The sequence below is a fragment of the Balaenoptera acutorostrata genome, chromosome 2 (assembly GCF_949987535.1).
Source record: "Balaenoptera acutorostrata chromosome 2, mBalAcu1.1, whole genome shotgun sequence".
Lineage (NCBI taxonomy): Eukaryota > Metazoa > Chordata > Mammalia > Artiodactyla > Balaenopteridae > Balaenoptera > Balaenoptera acutorostrata.
The window spans coordinates 73,994,196-74,012,756 of NC_080065.1; the positions used below are offsets into that span (position 1 = coordinate 73,994,196).

At 33.5% G+C, this 18,561-nt stretch overlaps 1 protein-coding gene across 8 annotated transcripts in view; it reads right to left on the reverse strand.

The window, feature by feature from the left end:
- TMEM161B (transmembrane protein 161B) overlaps positions 1 to 18,561 on the reverse strand; it is a 68,942-nt gene that overhangs the window by 9,933 nt on the left and 40,448 nt on the right. For 5 of the 8 annotated variants that reach the window (XM_007193027.3, XM_028169258.2, XM_007193029.3 and 2 more), the window contains 3 exons: positions 1,609 to 1,760; positions 1,091 to 1,151; positions 447 to 587 (listed from right to left, as the gene is read on the reverse strand). In XM_007193027.3, coding sequence (XP_007193089.1) covers positions 447 to 587; positions 1,091 to 1,151; positions 1,609 to 1,760 — 354 coding nt within the window. The remainder of the gene's footprint in view (positions 1 to 446; positions 588 to 1,090; positions 1,152 to 1,608; positions 1,761 to 18,561) is intronic. The other 3 variants (XM_028169259.2, XM_057541097.1, XM_007193028.3) reach the window with 3 other exon arrangements.

Genomic DNA, 18,561 nt, shown 5'->3' on the forward strand with positions numbered 1-18,561 from the left:
TTACTTTCAAAACATTTTTAAATAAAATACTTTAAATAAAAAATATTAAATTATTTAAATAAAATTATTTATATGAAATTTAAATAAGTATTTTTAACTTAAAAATTCTGATTTAAAGAAATTTCCATAGATCCTTAGATCAGTGGCAGAGATGACAATATCATAAACATTCATCTGAGTTCAAAATAACTAACATAAATATTGATATTTCCATTTTAACAGATAAAAGAGAAATTTAATAATTTAGTGGGGTTTTTTTTACATAGGACTTAAAATTTAGAAGTGAATGAAAGAAGCTTGCTTATAGTAGAAAGAGGAAGAAGTGTGACATCAAATGATTATTAATTTTAAATACAATAATTTATGATTTCATTACAATAATATACCTTCATTAAGATGGAAAACATATATTTATCTGCATGTGCTTATGTACATTTTCCGCTTACTGTGTAATTTTTTCTGTTGCCAAATTCAGGGCATCCAGATGCATTTGAGCCAGCCGTAATCCAGGAAATGTCAAAAAAGCCCCAATGAGTGAACAGAAAATAGCCAGGAAAAATTTGAAAGTAAGTTTTGAAACAGGACCCCTAAAAATAAAATTTTTTAAAAAGCTGATAAACTTTTGAAGTTAACTTTCTAGAAATTTCCATTCTTCTAATCAATTACTTTACAAACCACAATAATAACAGTAATACAAACAAAGTAAACTCCTACAAAAAGACTGCTCTTATCCAATCACCCATAAAGGATTTTGGTGAAGTATAAAGTAAATCAGACATCTCTTAAGCCACAGTTTTAACAATCTAACCTACATGTTCAACATAGAAAATAACACGTGATTCATAAATTTCGTTTAGTCTCTAGTAGAAGGGGAATTAAGTTAAATAAGAGCAAATTCAAATGAGAATTCTATAAAAGATACTTTATACAAATGTAAAAAACATGAGTAAGAATATTGCTAAAAAAGAGACAGTCCTACTTAAAAAAGAACTTTCACTGATTAAAAACAAAGAATCACTTATAGTAAATGCTATTTTACCAAATATGGAAAAAATTAAATCTGAATAATAATTAATTTTTAAAAACTTACTGAGATTCTAAACCTTGCTTTTCGAGAAACTGCATCGCACTGTCTGAAAAATTTGTAAACCCTGTAGGGGGAAAAATTTACTCTTATCATAGGGGTAAAATACAGAATCTTTGGAAATAAAATGCTAGAAAACAGAACATCTTAAATTTTGAAGTGATGAGCATAGCTCTTTCATGTGCTAATTAGTATGTCATAATGCAATAAAATTTAGTTATTAGGAGAAATAGTCTTTGAAAACATCCCTTTGATATTTGTACATTCCATGAGTATGCATAAAATTTGCATTAAAATTTGCATCTTTATCTATGTGAGTCAACTTTAGCATTGGTGAAACTTATTTAACTTTAAGGAAAAAATGGGGAGGGAACAGCATTTTTGGAAAAAGGTAGCAAAAACTTAGCTAAAAAAAAAAAACCAAAAAAAGGATCTTAAGAATAATAAAGGTTAATTATTTAGAACATTACAGAACATATGCCTCAAACCTAATTTTAAAAACTTAACAGATATGAAATTATTACCTGTTTCAAGTCCAAATTCCAGATAGTTTTCTGTTACAATCAAGACTGCCATTGCTTTCACAAAGAAAAAAAATCCAAAGGTAACACAGACTGATCTTTCACCACCATCTTCTACTTTAAAATAGTGTGTAGTTAATGAAAATAGAACTTTGCTGCAGAAGGAAAAGTTCAGGAAAAACCACAAATAACTTTGTGGAAGTTAAACACAACCATCTTTACAGGGCCTGAACTCCCAATAAAATTTGACTACAACATTCATTTTGATGCTACAACATGCTTATCTACAAAGTGCCGTTTGGAAGTAAGTGAAAAACTTATGAAAATCTGAATAGTCTTCCAGAAAATAGGACATAAAAACAAAGCAAATCTAAGTGAAGTTTATAACATTTTTAAATTAATAAAAAGTGTACATACACATACTAAGCTGTAATTAGGGAAAGAATGTATTTCTACTTTATCTAACTCAAATTTACTAGGAGGTTATTACAATAATTTTATGAAATAGGTTCTCAGTGAAACTATTATGAAATAGTTCTCAGAAAAGCCAAGGTACCAGTTATCTTAGAGAACTACCTTTTATTGGGCATGTTTGTCAAGTAGTTTATATTTAGAATTAAACACACATCATAGGAATCATCTGTAAATCATCCACTAATTCAAAATTTGAGAATTACTAATAGCCAATGTGTAAGCTGTGGCACAAAAACTAAATAAGCATCTGGGATCACCATTTCACAGTATGACAAAACAAAATACTTTAAACAAGTTCCTGTTGAGTACTCAAAAACAACCAAAGGCTCACCATGCTCACCTATTTTTAAATATTTAAATTTTATATGAAAATACTAAAGAGACTATTTTATCTCAGCCCTCCCCCCCTTAGTAATTAATCAAATCAAGAGCAAATCAGTGGATGATCCATAGCTAGAATCCAGATTTCCATTATACCAAATTGTTCTCCTTGAAAGCATAAACCCACCAAACAAAATAAGGTGCTTGGCCAAAAAAAATCTAGAAAAGCAACTTTTACATAAATTATATGTCAAGCATAGGAAATAATAGCAGCTGTCATTTAGTACTTGACAAGTGCTAAGCATTACCAGTTAACTCATTTCATCCTTACATTAGCCAACTATTATCATTACTTTTCCAGATTTTAAAAAACTATGGCACAGATAGGTTAAATAGCTTGCCCAAGATCACACAGCTAGATCCGAGGCAGTTGGGATTTAAATCTAGGCAGTCTGGATCCAGAGTATGTTCAGCTAACAACTTAGTATACTGCCTCTAAGATACTGTATACAGCACCTAAGCTATGTGGTAGTTAGCAGCAACACATGAAATCATTTTAAAAATAGAGCTGCCTTGACAGAAGTAAATAGTTCATTCAAACATCCTCACAATCAGAAGTATTCTTATTAAGGAATGGATGGGCAAGGATAAGGACGCTCGTCCTTGCTCTTTAAAAGGAAGATGTCCTTTGTTGCCTATTTAAAATATGCTAATATAGTTATTACCCAGTCTCTTATTCTATTAAGATCCTACCTAGGATACTGGATATAAATGTAGAGTCCCAGCTGCTCTAAAGCTTACGGGCACCTACCCTAAGTAAGCCAACAAGAAGGTAATAAAGACAGATGACTTTCTTGCATCTTTCAAATGCAACTTGAAATAAATCTCTACTAGAATGTAAACTCCATATCAAGGATTCTTGTCTCTTGCACACTGCTTAGTTAGAGCACCAAAAGAAGTGCCTGGCACATAGTAGGTACTCAAACAATCAGTGAACAAATTTTGCCATAGAAATAATGTTTTACATGGTAGTTTAGGTAAGCTGAAACTATTAATTCTATGCTTTAACGGTAAACAGACCTTTTGAAGAATGAGATAAAAACAATTCTTTCTCTGGGATAATATACTCAAAGTAAAAAAATAATATAGAAAAAGTTTTAATCTAAGATCTGCTTTTATCAGTGGTAATAACAAAAATACAAATTATTTACCACTCAGGGTTATAAATTTGAAGGATGTTCTAAGTTTTATAAAGGCTTAGGCTTTGTTTTCTTAAGGCTTATTTAGAAGATAGTTCCCTCTTTTAAATGTAAAAACAAAACAAAAAAAATGAAGTATAAGAATAGCTCACTTTTATTCACCTATTCCTGGGGCAACGAGGCCCTCCGAAGTGTGTGATGGGAAGTGTCTTTATTAACCTCCTTTAGTCAAGCACCTCATTTTTCCGTGAGTATCATCCCCCTTCCTGACTTTCACTGTTCTCACCTCAGTTAATCCCACTCTAGCTAATCTCCCTTTCACACAAACCTCTCTGCTCTTTCTCAAATTCCATGATTCAAGATAAATACTTGCTAAAATTTATTTTCCTAATTACTTACTAGCAATAGAATTATTTTCTTTGGAAAAAAAATGTGGTCTTGTGTGCTAATTATAGATCAAATGAACTTTCATGGGCTAATCTGAAAGGAAATGCCATTTATCGCATTATTTCTCTAAAAAGAAGATTATTTTATTTCCAAGCATTTCAGAATACAATCTACATGCAAGGTGGAGGTACAATCTAAAAATTGCTGTACCAGGAATTTATTTCAACTTTTTAATATATTTCTTTACAGACTATTATAATATTACGTATAATTCTACATTCTCTAAATTAAGTACCTGATTTCCTTTTAAGACAAACAAAACCAGATCATGAAAAGCTAGATAATACTCTATTAACTTTTTGACTACAAAGACCTCTGCATGTTTTCATATTTGCTATAACAAATACATGCTTTAGGATCCATATAACCAGAAATACTATAGAATTTAGGCATACACCTTCTGAAGACATTTACCAGGTATGCTACTTTCATTCTAAATGTCTTCTTAAATCAACTATACTCCAATGAAAATTTTTAAAAAATTAATACCTTCGTTATTATGTTTAGAGAGAACTATCTTTTTAAAGAGATTTGGAAATTAAAAATCCATATAGTTGGGGCTTCCCTGGTGACGCAGTGGTTAAGAATCCGCCTGCCAATGCAGGGGACACGGGTTCGAGCCCTGGCCCGGGAAGGTCCCACATGCCACGGAGCAACTAAGCCCGTGCGCCACAACTACTGAGCCTGTGCTCTAGAGCCTGCAAGCCACAACCACTGAAGCCCGTGAGCTCTAGGGCCGGTGCTCCAAAACAAGAGAAGCCACCGCAATAAGAAGCCTGCGCACCACAACAAAGAGTAGCCCCCGCTTGCTACAACCAGAGAAAGCCCGCGCACAGCAACGAAGACCCAACACAGCCAAAAATAAAAAAAATTTTTTTTAATCCATATAGTTAAAAAAATAAAAATGTCTTCTTATATTCACCATAACTCAGGTTACATATATATATATATGTATACATATTTTATATATATATATAAAATAGTCAAGTATTTGAACAAATTACTTCTTTTTAAAATTTTTTTATTGGAGTATAGTTGATTTACAATGTTGTGTGACTTTCTGCTGTACAGCAAAGTGAGTCAGTTATACATATACACATATCCACTCTTTTTTAGATTCTATTCCCATATAGGTCATTACAGAGTACTGAATAGAGTTCCCTGTGCTATACAGTAGGTTCTTATTAACAAATTACTGCTCTAATGTAAAAATTAAAACTAATAAACATGGAAATGCCACTGGTTTACATTATTTCCTCCATCAAATATTCAGCACCCTGACACAAGGTTATCTTGCTCAATTTAACTCTGCAGTACTCTGGTTATAGAGTACTGCAATACACAGATATCTGAAACTCTACTGAAGTAAAATAGCTAATCCACATAATAATAGATGTCAGGTTTTCTATGATATTGAACATCAGGGGAAAAGGGAAGCTAAATTATTTTACAACAAGGGAAATAAATCCTCAAGTCTTATATATCTGTAAAACCAACAATCTTTGCAAATTATAGTAAGAATTTAAAGAGTGATATTTACACTCTAGTTCTTACTTTGTAATGAAGAATTTTGTGGTATTTCCATGTCTTATTCCTTCGAAATTCTTTCTAAAATCACCTAACATTATTGTTCAAGTTTCCCCTAAACATAGTTGTCAATCCTCTTCCTATTTTGGCTAACAACTACTAAATCATTTATAAGCAATAAGACTATACTACATCACTGCAGAAGTTGGCATGATTTTGTTATATTAAGCTTAAGTAGGGCTGTCAAATTGATAGGATGTCAATTTCAATTAAAATGATTGATGGGGGTTTAACAAAGCACATTTAGTTTCCATGTCATTTTAAGATGTGATGTGAATTTTTTAAACTTTTCTATAACTTAATCATTGCATATATCCTACCACTATTTTCTCCTCCTTTTCTGTAAGAATATCATTCATTTCAGACTTTTTGCATTTGTACTCTCACATCAAAGACAGTGGTAGTCTACAGTTGCTTAAAGTAAAAAGACTTTACAGGGAAAAAAAATTAGGAAGACTATGTATCCAGGTCAGAACTCTGACAGTAATCACCAGTCTCCAGCTAGGGGAGATAAAGGCAGGACCTGCCCCACCATCAGGGCACACCCATCCCATTAACCTAGGTGAAGATATATTGTTTGTAATGAAAGATGCCTCTGAGAGGAGTCAGCTGTGTGTGCAGGCAGAAAAAAAAGGTTACAAAGCATAACTCTAAACCATCTTGCATAAACTAAGCTCTTGGAAGAGTTTTCTAATTAACCAAAGTAATAAACACATTGTAGTTTAAATTTACATTACGAATGATTTTTTTAGTAGTTCAATTAATAAAGAAAAACTACAAAGTTAAGACTTCCCTGGTTAATCTTCTGAACTTCTCCTTATAGGAGAGAACAGCACTATAAGAGTCTATAATACAATTATTTTTAAAATTATGTAATTTTAAAAGCATAACCTAATCATATTTATGATTAATAAGTGATATTAATCACTTCAATAAGAGTTAAGCCAGATTAAGTGTAAACAATACAAAAGCAAGTAACAAAGAAAAAATCTGATTTTTAATTAAAGGGGACTACTGGAGCTTTTCCCCATGCAAATAGTAGCTTTTCTTACAATGAAGTAGAGTACCAAGTTTTCTAAGACAGCAAGTTAAGAACAATTTTACAAGTCTTAAAAGAAACTTCATCTAACTTTCAACATTCAAGATGCAGTTTTATGAAACACAAAACACTGTTTAAGAGTGGTGATGAGATTCTAGAATACAGATGCTCAAACTTTTCTCTCCAGGATATTCTGAATCCCATGCTCCTTACTCATCTACCTCTTCTCTGAAACTTAAAAATAAAAGAAACAAAGCTAGTGGTTCATTTTACTACTATCAAACACTACAGGTCCATCTCTTTCTTGGCATTCTAACGAAGAGCTTACATATTAGGAGATAACAAGGAAAAAGGAAAAACATTTAAAAACAAAACATAAAAACTCCAAAACCACAAATGAAATGCTTTTGAGATTTAGCTATGATCTCTCTCATTGCCTGAGGGCCCCAAGCCCAGGTTGGAAAAACACTGCTTCATTTTTACTGAAAATGGATACTAGAGTCTATAAAGGTACAATTTCCAACTCCTTCACGTACACTACAAAGCAAAGTAACATCTTTAGCCAAAAGTGATATCAAATGACCAAAATGAAATTTCTCAAAGATTATACCTACTGCCAAATTTTGTTACCACAGATTTATTAAATAAATTACGAAATATGTCAACACTAAAGGGAAAAATAAAAACAAAATTAGATGCAACCAAATCCAGGTTAGAATGCCTACATCTTGAATTCATACTGAAGAGTAGATAAAGCTTAAAACCAACTACTTATTGAGCTCCATGTTGGAACAAAACCTTCCCATAACCCACAGTGTAAACACACAAACAATATTCTGATATGTACACTATGATCTAGCTACGCCCATATGTTCAAGCTTTCATTCAATAGTCCCCAAACCTCCACTTAAATCAGAACAGTGTATTTACCGTTGCCTAAATGTAACAGTTATACTGTCTTGGATCATAACTTATTACCTGAACTACCCTCTTCCCTTCCCTCTACCTAATCAAAGGCTCAGCTCAAGCTCCACATCCTTCATGAAGCTTACAATTTACCTCTTCCGCCCAGACCATTCCCTTCCTCTTTTGAACTCATAGCACTTACTACTATAACTCATTTGCCAAGTATACAAGCTACCTTGAGCTGTAGTGTGGCACAGATATAAGAAAGCAAAAAGGGTGATAAAATGAGATGATCAATCCAGGAGGCACAATACCCGACTAACAAAAGTGAGAGGGAGAAAGAGAACAGGGGATGGGAGGATTACAGAAGGGAAAAAACTATCAGAGACATAGTACAAGATAATTTCCAAACTTGAAGTTTCCAAATTAAAAGAGCCTACCAAAAGCCCAGCACAAAGAATGAAAAAAGATTCTCAACAAGGCACATGATCATAAACCTTCAAAAACCAGACAAATAAAGAGAAGACTGTGAAAACCTTCTGAAAAGAAAAATAAAGCAAAACAAGTCATATGCAAAAGATTAAACATCATGACATTGTACTTCTTAACAGCAACTTTTGACACTGAGGACAATGGAGCAATGTCTGCAAAATTATGAAGAAAAATACTGACAACCCAGAGTTCACTATTCAACCAAAATATCAATTAAATAAATGAGAGCAGAGAATTAAGACACTTTCAAAACTGCAAGTCTAAAACTCGTTACCTCACATGCGTAAAATGCTCCACCAAAACATTTGAACAAACCAAGAAAGAGAAAAACACTGATTCCTGGAAATGGGAAATTAAACTTGGGAGAAAGGCAAAGGGAATTCCTAGGATGACAACAAAAATAAGTCCCAGGATGATAGTTGTGTAGCAAGCCAAAAGGTCAACCAGTCCAGATAAAAGCCAGAGAACAGAGGTCTCTGGGAAGGGTATCTCTGTGGGGGTGGGGGTGGGATGGAAGAGGAACTAATACAAATTATAAGTGACGTTGTGAAATAACTATTTTGAAAAGCTAGTGGAATTAATAATAAACACAAAGAAAAATAAGTAAATTAAAAAAAATTATTAATTAATGAAAAAACTGCAAAAGAAGATATAATATCTTATAATGCTCACATATGAACAATATTTATATAGGTGTAATAATCAGAAGGCTTCCCTGGTGGTGCAGTGGTTAAGAATCCGCCTGGCAATGCAGGGGACACGGGTTCGAGCCCTGGCCCGGGAAGATCCCACATGGCGCGGAGCAACTAAGCCCGTGCGCCACAACTACTGAGCCTGCGCTCTAGAGCCCACAAACCACAACTACTGAAGCCCGAGCGCCTAGAGCCCATGCTCCGCAATAAGAGAAGCCACCGCAATGAGAAGCCCACGCACCACAATGAAGAGTAGCCCCATTTGCCGCAACTAGAGAATGCTCACGCGCAGCAACGCACACCCAATGCAGCCAAAATAAATAAAATAAATAAATTTTTAAAAATCACTGAACTGATTTCAACAAAAATTGTAAAGTAACTATATTAAGAACATAAAAAAGAGAAAACAGAGGATGACAGTTTAAGAAAAGTCCTCAACTATTACAAGTGATGAATTAAGTGTCAGTAGTATAAGCATTATACTTAGAAATATGAAAAAAATTTTAAAGCCAGAATAAACAGCTAAAACAGGACCAGAAGAAGTGGCAAGAAGGTAAGGGACTCTTGGTTTTTAATACAACACTTTTAGTACTTTTTGTCTATATAAACAATGTATATATAGTATTTAATAAAAGTTAACATTTTGGAAAATTCAATCTAGATTTTAATAAAATCTTGATCTACAATGTACCCCCACTCTGGAAAAAAGTACATTATGTCCTAGAGTTTAACAGAACCTAAACTACACACAAATTCACAGTGTAAAACACATACACACTGAGATTATTTCCATGTCCTATGAATTAAAATAGTAAAATGTTAATGATGATTAACATTAACCAACTGTTAGAAAAGCTTCCCATGCTTGTTAAACACTATGATCATAAAAACCTTAAGATTTCAATACAGTCTAAGTCTTTCACTGGCAAAGATGTGACATACATACACCCAGGACAGAACAGAACAAGTATTTCACCTATTTTATAGAGAAGTAAATAGGCAGCTTTTCTAACAGCTATACATTCCCTATAAAATAAGAAAAAAATCTGAGTATTTTCCAGCAACAACCCTTAACAGTACATTCCTGGTCAAGAAGAAACTGGCCAAGAGTTACACAAAGATTTGCTGAACCAACTAAAGTCTATTCTCGGATTTTATTTTGTAGATGCTTCATTATGTTTCAACTCAAAACTCAACTGCTTATCCTACCAAATTTTTAGAGCAATGTGTATTTTATTCAATTAATATATAACAGACCCAAACAGTATAGACTAAACAAAAATCTCCTAAAAAGAAGACTTTTGTTAGCATTAGACATATCAGAATATAAATCTGGCTTTTTTTTTAAAGAGACAGGAGAAATAACTACATTATGGTACCACATTTAGTTCCTCACTAACAACTGTGGTAACTTTCTTTTGAGATCACTTATAGAGACTTTCTGTACTAGCTAAGAGATTAACAAAGTTTCTGGTTGAGATACTTACCAAATTTCTCTAATACTTATATAACGGATTGTTTCTAAATAAGGAAGAAACATCCTTTTATTCTCTAATCCCATGAATATGCTTATTAACAATAAGTTATTCATATAGAAAAATAAATAATAAACTACACATGAAATACTATAGAAATGGCTTTCAAAATAAAATTTCTCTAAGAGCTATTTCCTTTGATCTGATCTTTCTTTACTAATTGTCCACAATTTCCAAGTAAATTAGATATAGTTATTTTTAACCCTTTGGTACACAAATACAACTCAATAATGTAAATAACATTATGATAATACCAAATTAAGGCTTCTATCAGTACATGTATAACAAAAAACACTTACTAGGTAAAAATATAACATTTATTTATTTATGACTTAATGGAAATAATGGCCAAGTACCTTCACTTGAGTAAATGCTTCTCCCTACCTTTATCTTGCTATTATTACTTTCATAGATCATCCTGTACATTAGACTTTCATAAAGAATATTATATTAGTAAATATTCAAAGCTATAAATGCAAAACCATTGATGCAAATAGTCATTTTCTTTTTAATAATTTTCCACCTTGTTAATTAACCCCTCAGTCCTAGCTAAACGGGCCACCTACTTTGGGTGCTAGCTTATTTTGTTTTATATTATAAAATCTCAACCCCTGAAATATAGAGAATGTTAGGGATGGAATATATTTTTTTCTGCCATGTGGCTGACATTTTTAAAGTTCTAATTTAATGTCAATGTATTTCACAACTGGAATTAGGTCATAATTTATAGATACAAAAATTACAACAGAAAAGAAAAATCAAGGACAGGTAGGAAGATTTACACAGTAGGAAGTATTTTAAATGTATTTATCTTTGAGCTGGAGATAAGAGCTTTGAAATAGTGAACAGGCTTAATTTTTAGTTCTAAAAATGGCAAATTTCCCTCATCTAGGATAACAACTTCAATAACATATACATGTCAAAGCACTACGATGTTTTAACATAATTTATACTTACATTGCTTTAAAGCCCCAATTCTCGTATTAAGAAAATGTCTACTACACTGTAACATCTTGAAATTATTCAAATATATTTTATAAATGCTCTTTTGAGAAGGAAAGAAATACAAAGAAATCAAATTCTGATAAGAAATGCTGCCAATTTTTTTGCCAATATATAAATCTAGTGTATAGTAACCTAAGGAATAAACACAGAGGTTTCACAGACATTTCTTAAAAATTTTTCACAAAATGTATAATTACCTTTTTAAAATAGATCACGTTTCCACTCAACTAAGCAATTTCCATATAAACTGCAAGTTTTCTAATACGTGAAAAATTATATTGTTTTTGTGACCACTAACAAAAAAAAAAACCCTAACTTTTTTCCTATTCAAATGATTAAACCTTACACATCTAGTTTTCCATAAGAAAAGGCAAATGAAATACTCAAAACATTATACTTTGCATTCTTGCCGAAGAGAAACCTAGAAACTATACCAAGAATCTGCTATAGAATGGACATTAAAAACAATAAAGTAATTCTTATGAGGTACCAAATAAAATCCTTGTCAAAATAATCTGATCCTGTCTTCAAATGTTAAAAAAACAAAACAAAATTTGGGTAATTTTTAACTAAAACATTTTTTCATGTTTTCTTGGAGGTGAAGGTTCGATTACTTTTAGTTAAAATTCTCTTAGATACAAGCCAAAAACTACTATGCAATTTTAAAACCCGTGCCACAAAACAGCTTACAGCCAGCCTCAACCTAACCAGATTATGGAAAGAAATGATGGCCAAAGATTTTTGAAAGCATAAAAACAAAGGCTTTATTAAAAAATAAAAGCAAACAAACAAAAAACTATTAATTAATCTTCTGATTAAAATAGAGCAAAACAATCAAAGTTACACTTACATTTTTAGATTCAGAAGGAAAATTATCATATCCTAGCTAAAAGAATAAAAAAAAGTCATACCTAACTATATATTAATAAACAGAAAAAGTCCTATCTCCCATGTAAGTTCTCTATGTAACGCTAGGTTTCTGACCTGAAAGGTGAATAATCTGACAACACTAATGTCACAGAAGATCTCCAAAAGTTTGTTAAAGAATCAAGTTTTGACACAACACGCTATGTACAAATTTTCAAGACAAAAAAAGTACCTTGGCTCAAATTCAATAGCTTTGACTCTGTTCCATTCTCACTAGGAAACATGATATCTTATGCAGTTCACTTCAGGGTTTAGTGTTTCGTTTTTCTTATTAATCTAAAGCAGAACATTTTTGTAAAGAATACAGTAATTTAGAATCGTTTAAGGAATTCAGAAGAGGTGACTAAGTTGCACTACTTTGCTGTAGTTGTCTATTTCTTACAGCAAACAAATACAGCATTTAATCTGTAGACCTTTAATTTACAAATCTACATATAGAACTGAATATTTAACACAGAAAACCTTAGAATTTATTTCAATTTAAACCATTCACAACTTTTTGCTTTGTATAAAATTTGCATGTCTGGCAACCAAGACAAATTAAAATTTTAAAACATAGCCTTAAAAACATACATAATAGGGTTTTGTACCTTAAACCATCCACATTGTAAAATACAAGCACTGTGGAAATGTGACTAATGATCCAGTCCTTTAACCAAATATAATAGGACCACTGAGAAGCTTTATCATTCTTTGTAGAATAGCTTTCTTCTCACTCAAATTCACGTAATTGACTCAATATTACTCTGTGATACAGCTTATTCATAAGAAAAGGTTCTTTTTTAAAAGAAATCCATCAACTGTAGAATATTTTAATTTTTAAAAGTTTTACTTCCACCAAAGGATCTCTGGATTTTTTGCAAGCAGTGTTTTTACCTTTTTACTTTTCTTTATTCATAAATGAAAATTACATGCTTCATATTATGAAATCAGTAGACATTTATCCAGTGACTCTAAGACGTTATGGGCCATCATACAGGAAAGACAATTACTACAACTGTTCCATCCTCATTATAAGGCTTTCTTTACCCCTTACCTTCTACATACCATGTAACTTGGTATAAGTGGAACCGGAACACACAGACTTGGACAAATAGGTGGTTAGAATTACAAATGGGCAAGAGAGTAGAGCTGAGAATTTGTATGGGTTTAGGAGTAAGACTGGAAGCAGGTGTCATAGCTTAGATGCATGTACAACTCAGTTGAAGCAGAAAGCAGAGCTGATGACAAGGGATGGGTCAGTTTTAGGTTCCAGGGTTCAAGATTTTAGTGTCACATGTTTTAAAAAATCATTCTTGTGCTTTTAAAACTTTCAAGATTATGTAAAAATTATAACTGTTGTCCGACACAAGAATGTCAAATAAAACTGATGGGGGGGAAATGACCACAAAAATAAAACCATTTTCTTCCTCACTTTGAAGTGAACCAATTATTTACGTTATATGTGTCTAATTTGGGGACCACTTTAACAAAGGACATTTCATCAGTAACAACTGCAGAGAATTTCTGAATCAACTGATGTATGTGTGACTCTGGAATTAAGTGGAGCCATTGTCCTATGTAATCAATGGAGACATGTGTTTGACTAATAAGTAGGCACATACAATAAGAAAATAAAGAGAAGCCAGACAGAGGTCACTGCAGCTAGACTGTTCATAGGGTGTGAAAGGCATACCAGATATGTTATAACTAAGATAAAAGATAGGCTATTAACAGACTCTTCCTTGGTGTTAATCTGGATATCTGGCATTTAATTCTGGTTTCCTGCATGCCATTGAAGGCAGCAGGTCATTTTCTCACATGCTACAAGTTCGAAGGAAAATCATACACAATTCTACTTTCCTTCTTCTCCTCTACCCCCTTTGTGGAGGGTCAAAGTTGGCAGAAAATAGCTTGGATTATAAAGCCCTTCACCAGTTTCTGTCTTCTCTGGGATAGAGAGACAGCCAGCTACTAGATTCCCGCAGGGATGCTATTGTTTGGTGCCTTTCACGAGTGTGCTACTTAAAACTAAGCAGAGCCAGTTCAGTGCTGAAGACTGTTTGGGACCTTTGCTCTCATATTATTAGGCATTACTGAGTGAAATGAAAGATAAAAATTTATTCACATAAACAATAATTTGAGTAGTTACTAAGAAGTACGTTTTTCTAATTTCTCTGGTAAGTAGGTATTAAGGGTTGTATCACATTAAATAAAACTGGGTATCAAGATACGCGTTTCTACACAAATACATCATAGCTACAAACCATGAAGAGAATGAAGCAAAAACAAGAATATTCCATAATAAACAATATTTCAGAGAACATAAAAACTCTAAGTATGAAAAAAGTAGCAAGACATACATTCAGCTAGTGCTAATTATCAAGTTAAAATATTTTTAGTGTGTTTCATATGACGATGTCTAGGGATGGTCTTTATTCTGACTAAATGATATTTTCATATATTTAATACTATAGAACTAAATAGTAATATTTTAAATCCTTGAATTTAATCTGTTCTTTAATCTGCTCTTGAATAAGTACAACACTGAATATCTGGGGATATTTCTCAACTGACATGCATGATCAGTATTTCTACCCAGTACAATATAAACCTTGTGAAAACATCAACTCTTAAGGCTTTGTTCTGGCTCTTCTACTCTAAATTATACCTAAATCAATCCAAAAAAGTCAATAGAGAGATAGCACAGTGGTGTCGAATGTCAAATCGTATCATGTATTTTAAATGGTATCCACGAACAGTTTTAAAAGACGGTTCAGCAGTCTCTGGTTGAAAATAAAAGATATAAGTATTAATTCTGCTTACTCCCAAAATCTGACTAAATAAACTACACAGGAAGGAAAGTAAAACTCCTCAAAACAAAGAATAGGAAAAGAGATGACAGTAGAAAAAAATTTTCAACAAATTTTGGAAGACATGAAATAGATGGACAAGCAGTAACTGATTTAGGTTTCAGTTTTCTCTACTATGTTGGATCTACAAGGTGAGGAAGCCAGTGAGAAGAAAGCCAATTAATTCATAACACATGATATAAAAGTCAGAAATTGGAGACAGCAGGGACCTCTGAAGGTAGGGTTGCAAAATGTATGAAAATAAGATGATTGGCTGAATGTCTGTATTAGTGTGATTAGACTTCCCAGATCTTCTTCTTGCCTAATTATAGAGATTTGATGATAGCTTTTCCCCAATTCTGGCAAAACCCAGAAGAATTAATTTTTAAAGATATTATACCAGAGGGCTTCCCTGGTGGCGCAGTGGTTGAGAAAACGCCTGCCAATGCAGGGGACACGGGTTCGTGCCCTGGTCTGGGAGGATCCCACATGCCGCGGAGCAACTAGGCCCGTGAGCCACAATTACTGAGCCTGCGCGTCTGAAGCCTGTGCTCCGCAACAAGAGAGGCCGCGATAATGAGAGGCCCGCGCACCGCGATGAAGAGTGGTCCCCACTTGCCGCAACTAGAGAAAGCCCTCACACAGAAACAGACCCAACACAGCAATCAATCAATCAATCAATCAATCAATAAAAAGATATTATACCAGAGAAGATTGGGCTTGGGGGTATTATGTAAAACTTAGGGTGACAATGAAGAGCTGAAAACAAAGGGTAGGGGGAGGACTCAGACATGCAGTTAAGTTAACGCCTGCACACTGAATGTTGAGTCTCTGAGCCTTCTTCTCCAATCAGCTCTCTTAACACTGGTTGTCAGACTTAGATCCCACAGATGGGAGAATGGAAAATTCTTCTCTGGAGAAAACGACAGGCCCAACAACCAGCAGACACCGATATTTAGAGGTTCCCGAAGAATACTTCCAGGTCTCTATTCAATCATCCACTAAAAAGTCTACCAATCAACAAGCTCCAGCCACGTGCACAAAACTTCCAGTTTTTAACCCCTCCTTCTTGAATATAAACAGATACTCAAAGACCACAAGACATTCAAGAACAATCTTTAACACAGTAGAGATTAAAACAAAAAAGGGGGAGGAGGGAGACTCAGAAAATAAATAATGCAAGGTGCAAATTTAAACTTAAAAGCCATTAATATTCTTAAAAATAAAAAGATATTACACATCCATGACACAAGAGTGCTATGAAAATGGAACTTTAAAAGAAAAGTCTTTTAAAAAATGACATAAAAATTCAACAGAAGGCTTAAAAGAGAAAACTGAGAAAAATCAAGAAAATAGTGCATAATAAATGGAAAGAGGGAGATAAAAATTAAACAATCATTCAAAGATATCCAACATCTCACTAACCAGAGTTCCTAAAAATGAAGATAAAGAACAGAGAATCTTACCAAAGAGATAATATAATACTTCTGGATAGAAATAGCATATTGAGCATATCCACTTACTTTTTGCCTCTCCCTAATTCCCACCAAAATGACAATAAAGGAATTTGTTTTTAAGTACAGAAATACAGTGAATAGGAAGAGAAAAAGCAGTAAAAATTTGAAGCAAAAAGCAGGCAGATAAGTGGTGAATGACTAAAGAGAATTAGGAAGCTCAAACAGAAAGTCAAGATGCAACCTGCAGAACTCTCAGAAAGGATAAGGAACTGGTCAGATACCACGTAATTATCTACATTGGGGTGAAAGTGCGAATATGTGTGTTGGAACAGAAGATAGTAAAACTAAGTATTTACTAAAAGGAAGTACTTTAAAAAAGTAACCAGTTCTAACTGTCCCTTCCTAAAAGAAGTCTGAAGATTTATGCTTTAGAGAGGTTAAAAAAGATGATCTCTGGCCTATCAAGATGATTCAACAACTTGCCTCACCATATGCTCACAGCTTCCATTCAGCCTTTTAGTGCCTCACACTTAAATATAAACAGGCAAATATCGATCACCAGATCTCTGCAAGTCTTTAACATGAAAGACAGCGACCAAACCAAAGAAACTGAATCAACTCAGAGTAAAAAGATACTTGGTGGAAGGAAAACTTTTACAAAATCTATCAATATCTCAAATATACATGAGAAGATAATGTAATCTTAAAACAAGTATGGGACTTCCCTGATGGTGCAGTGGTTAAGAATCCGCCTGCCAATGCAGGGGACACGGGTTCCTGGTCCGGGAAGATCCCACATGCCGCGGAGCAACGAAGCCCGTGTGCCATAACTACTGAGCCTGCGCTCTAGAGCCTGCAAGCCACAACTACTGAGCCCACATGCCACAACTACTGAAGCCTGTGCGCCTAGAGCCTGTGCTCCGCAACAAGAGAAGCCACTGCAGTGAGAAGTCTGTGCACCACAATGAAGAGTAGACCCTGCTTGCCGCAACTAGAGAAAGCCCACACACAGCAATGAAGACCCAACACAACCAAAAATAAATAAATAAATAAATTTATTTAAAAAAAAAAAAACAAGTATGATCCTGTGAGGGGTGGGGGATAGAAACAGAAGAAAAAGAAGACTTGAAAATTAAAAATTATAGCAGAAATTAAAAACAAAAATTCAATTAAAGGGTTGGAAAGGTTGGAAAAAAACTCCTAGAAAATTAAAATATAAAAATATAAACATTTTTTGAGAGACAGAAGATAAGCACCTTAGAGAACCAGTCTAGGAAATCTAATATCTGAAAAATAAGCATTCAGAAACAGAGAAAATGAAGAAAAGGAAATCACAAATAAAATAATCCAAGAAAAATTTCTAGAAGTCAAGAATATGAGTTTCTAGATTGGTGAAGTCCCAGCACAATGGATGAAAACAGATCCTCAACAGAAGGCATATCTTCATAAAATTTCAACATACCAGGTAGCCAAAGAAAAAACAGTAAAGATTCCATAGAGGGGGAAAATACTGGGCATATGAAAAATCAGAAATCAGAAAGGCAACTGGAATCCTTGAAGAGCAAGAATGGAACTTCAAAGACAGAAAAATAATGCCTTCAAAACTATAAAGAGAATGATGTAAAACCTGGAATTCCATTCTCAATCAAAGGATCAATTAATTTTCATGCAGGGTAAAAATATTTTTAGGTGCGTGAAGTCACAAAAAATGCATTTCCCACACAACCTTCCTGAAGATAATACTGAAATGAGAAAGTAAACCAAGGAAGAGGCAGACATGGAATATAAGAAAAAGAGTCCCAGTCTGAGAGATGTAAAGAGAATCCCCAAGAAGATAATAACTGGTGCTTCCAGGGGAATAGCTGTGCATCAGTTGGGAAGCTTAACCAATCCAGAACAGGGCCTATCTGAGGCCTCCCGAAGAACTCTCTCCAGGAAGATGAAACTGACATACTACCTGATGCTTCTGAACATACTGAGTTTGCAGTTGAATTAACAATATGTACAAAGAAAACAATGCAAATGAAAAGGCAAGTATTTATCT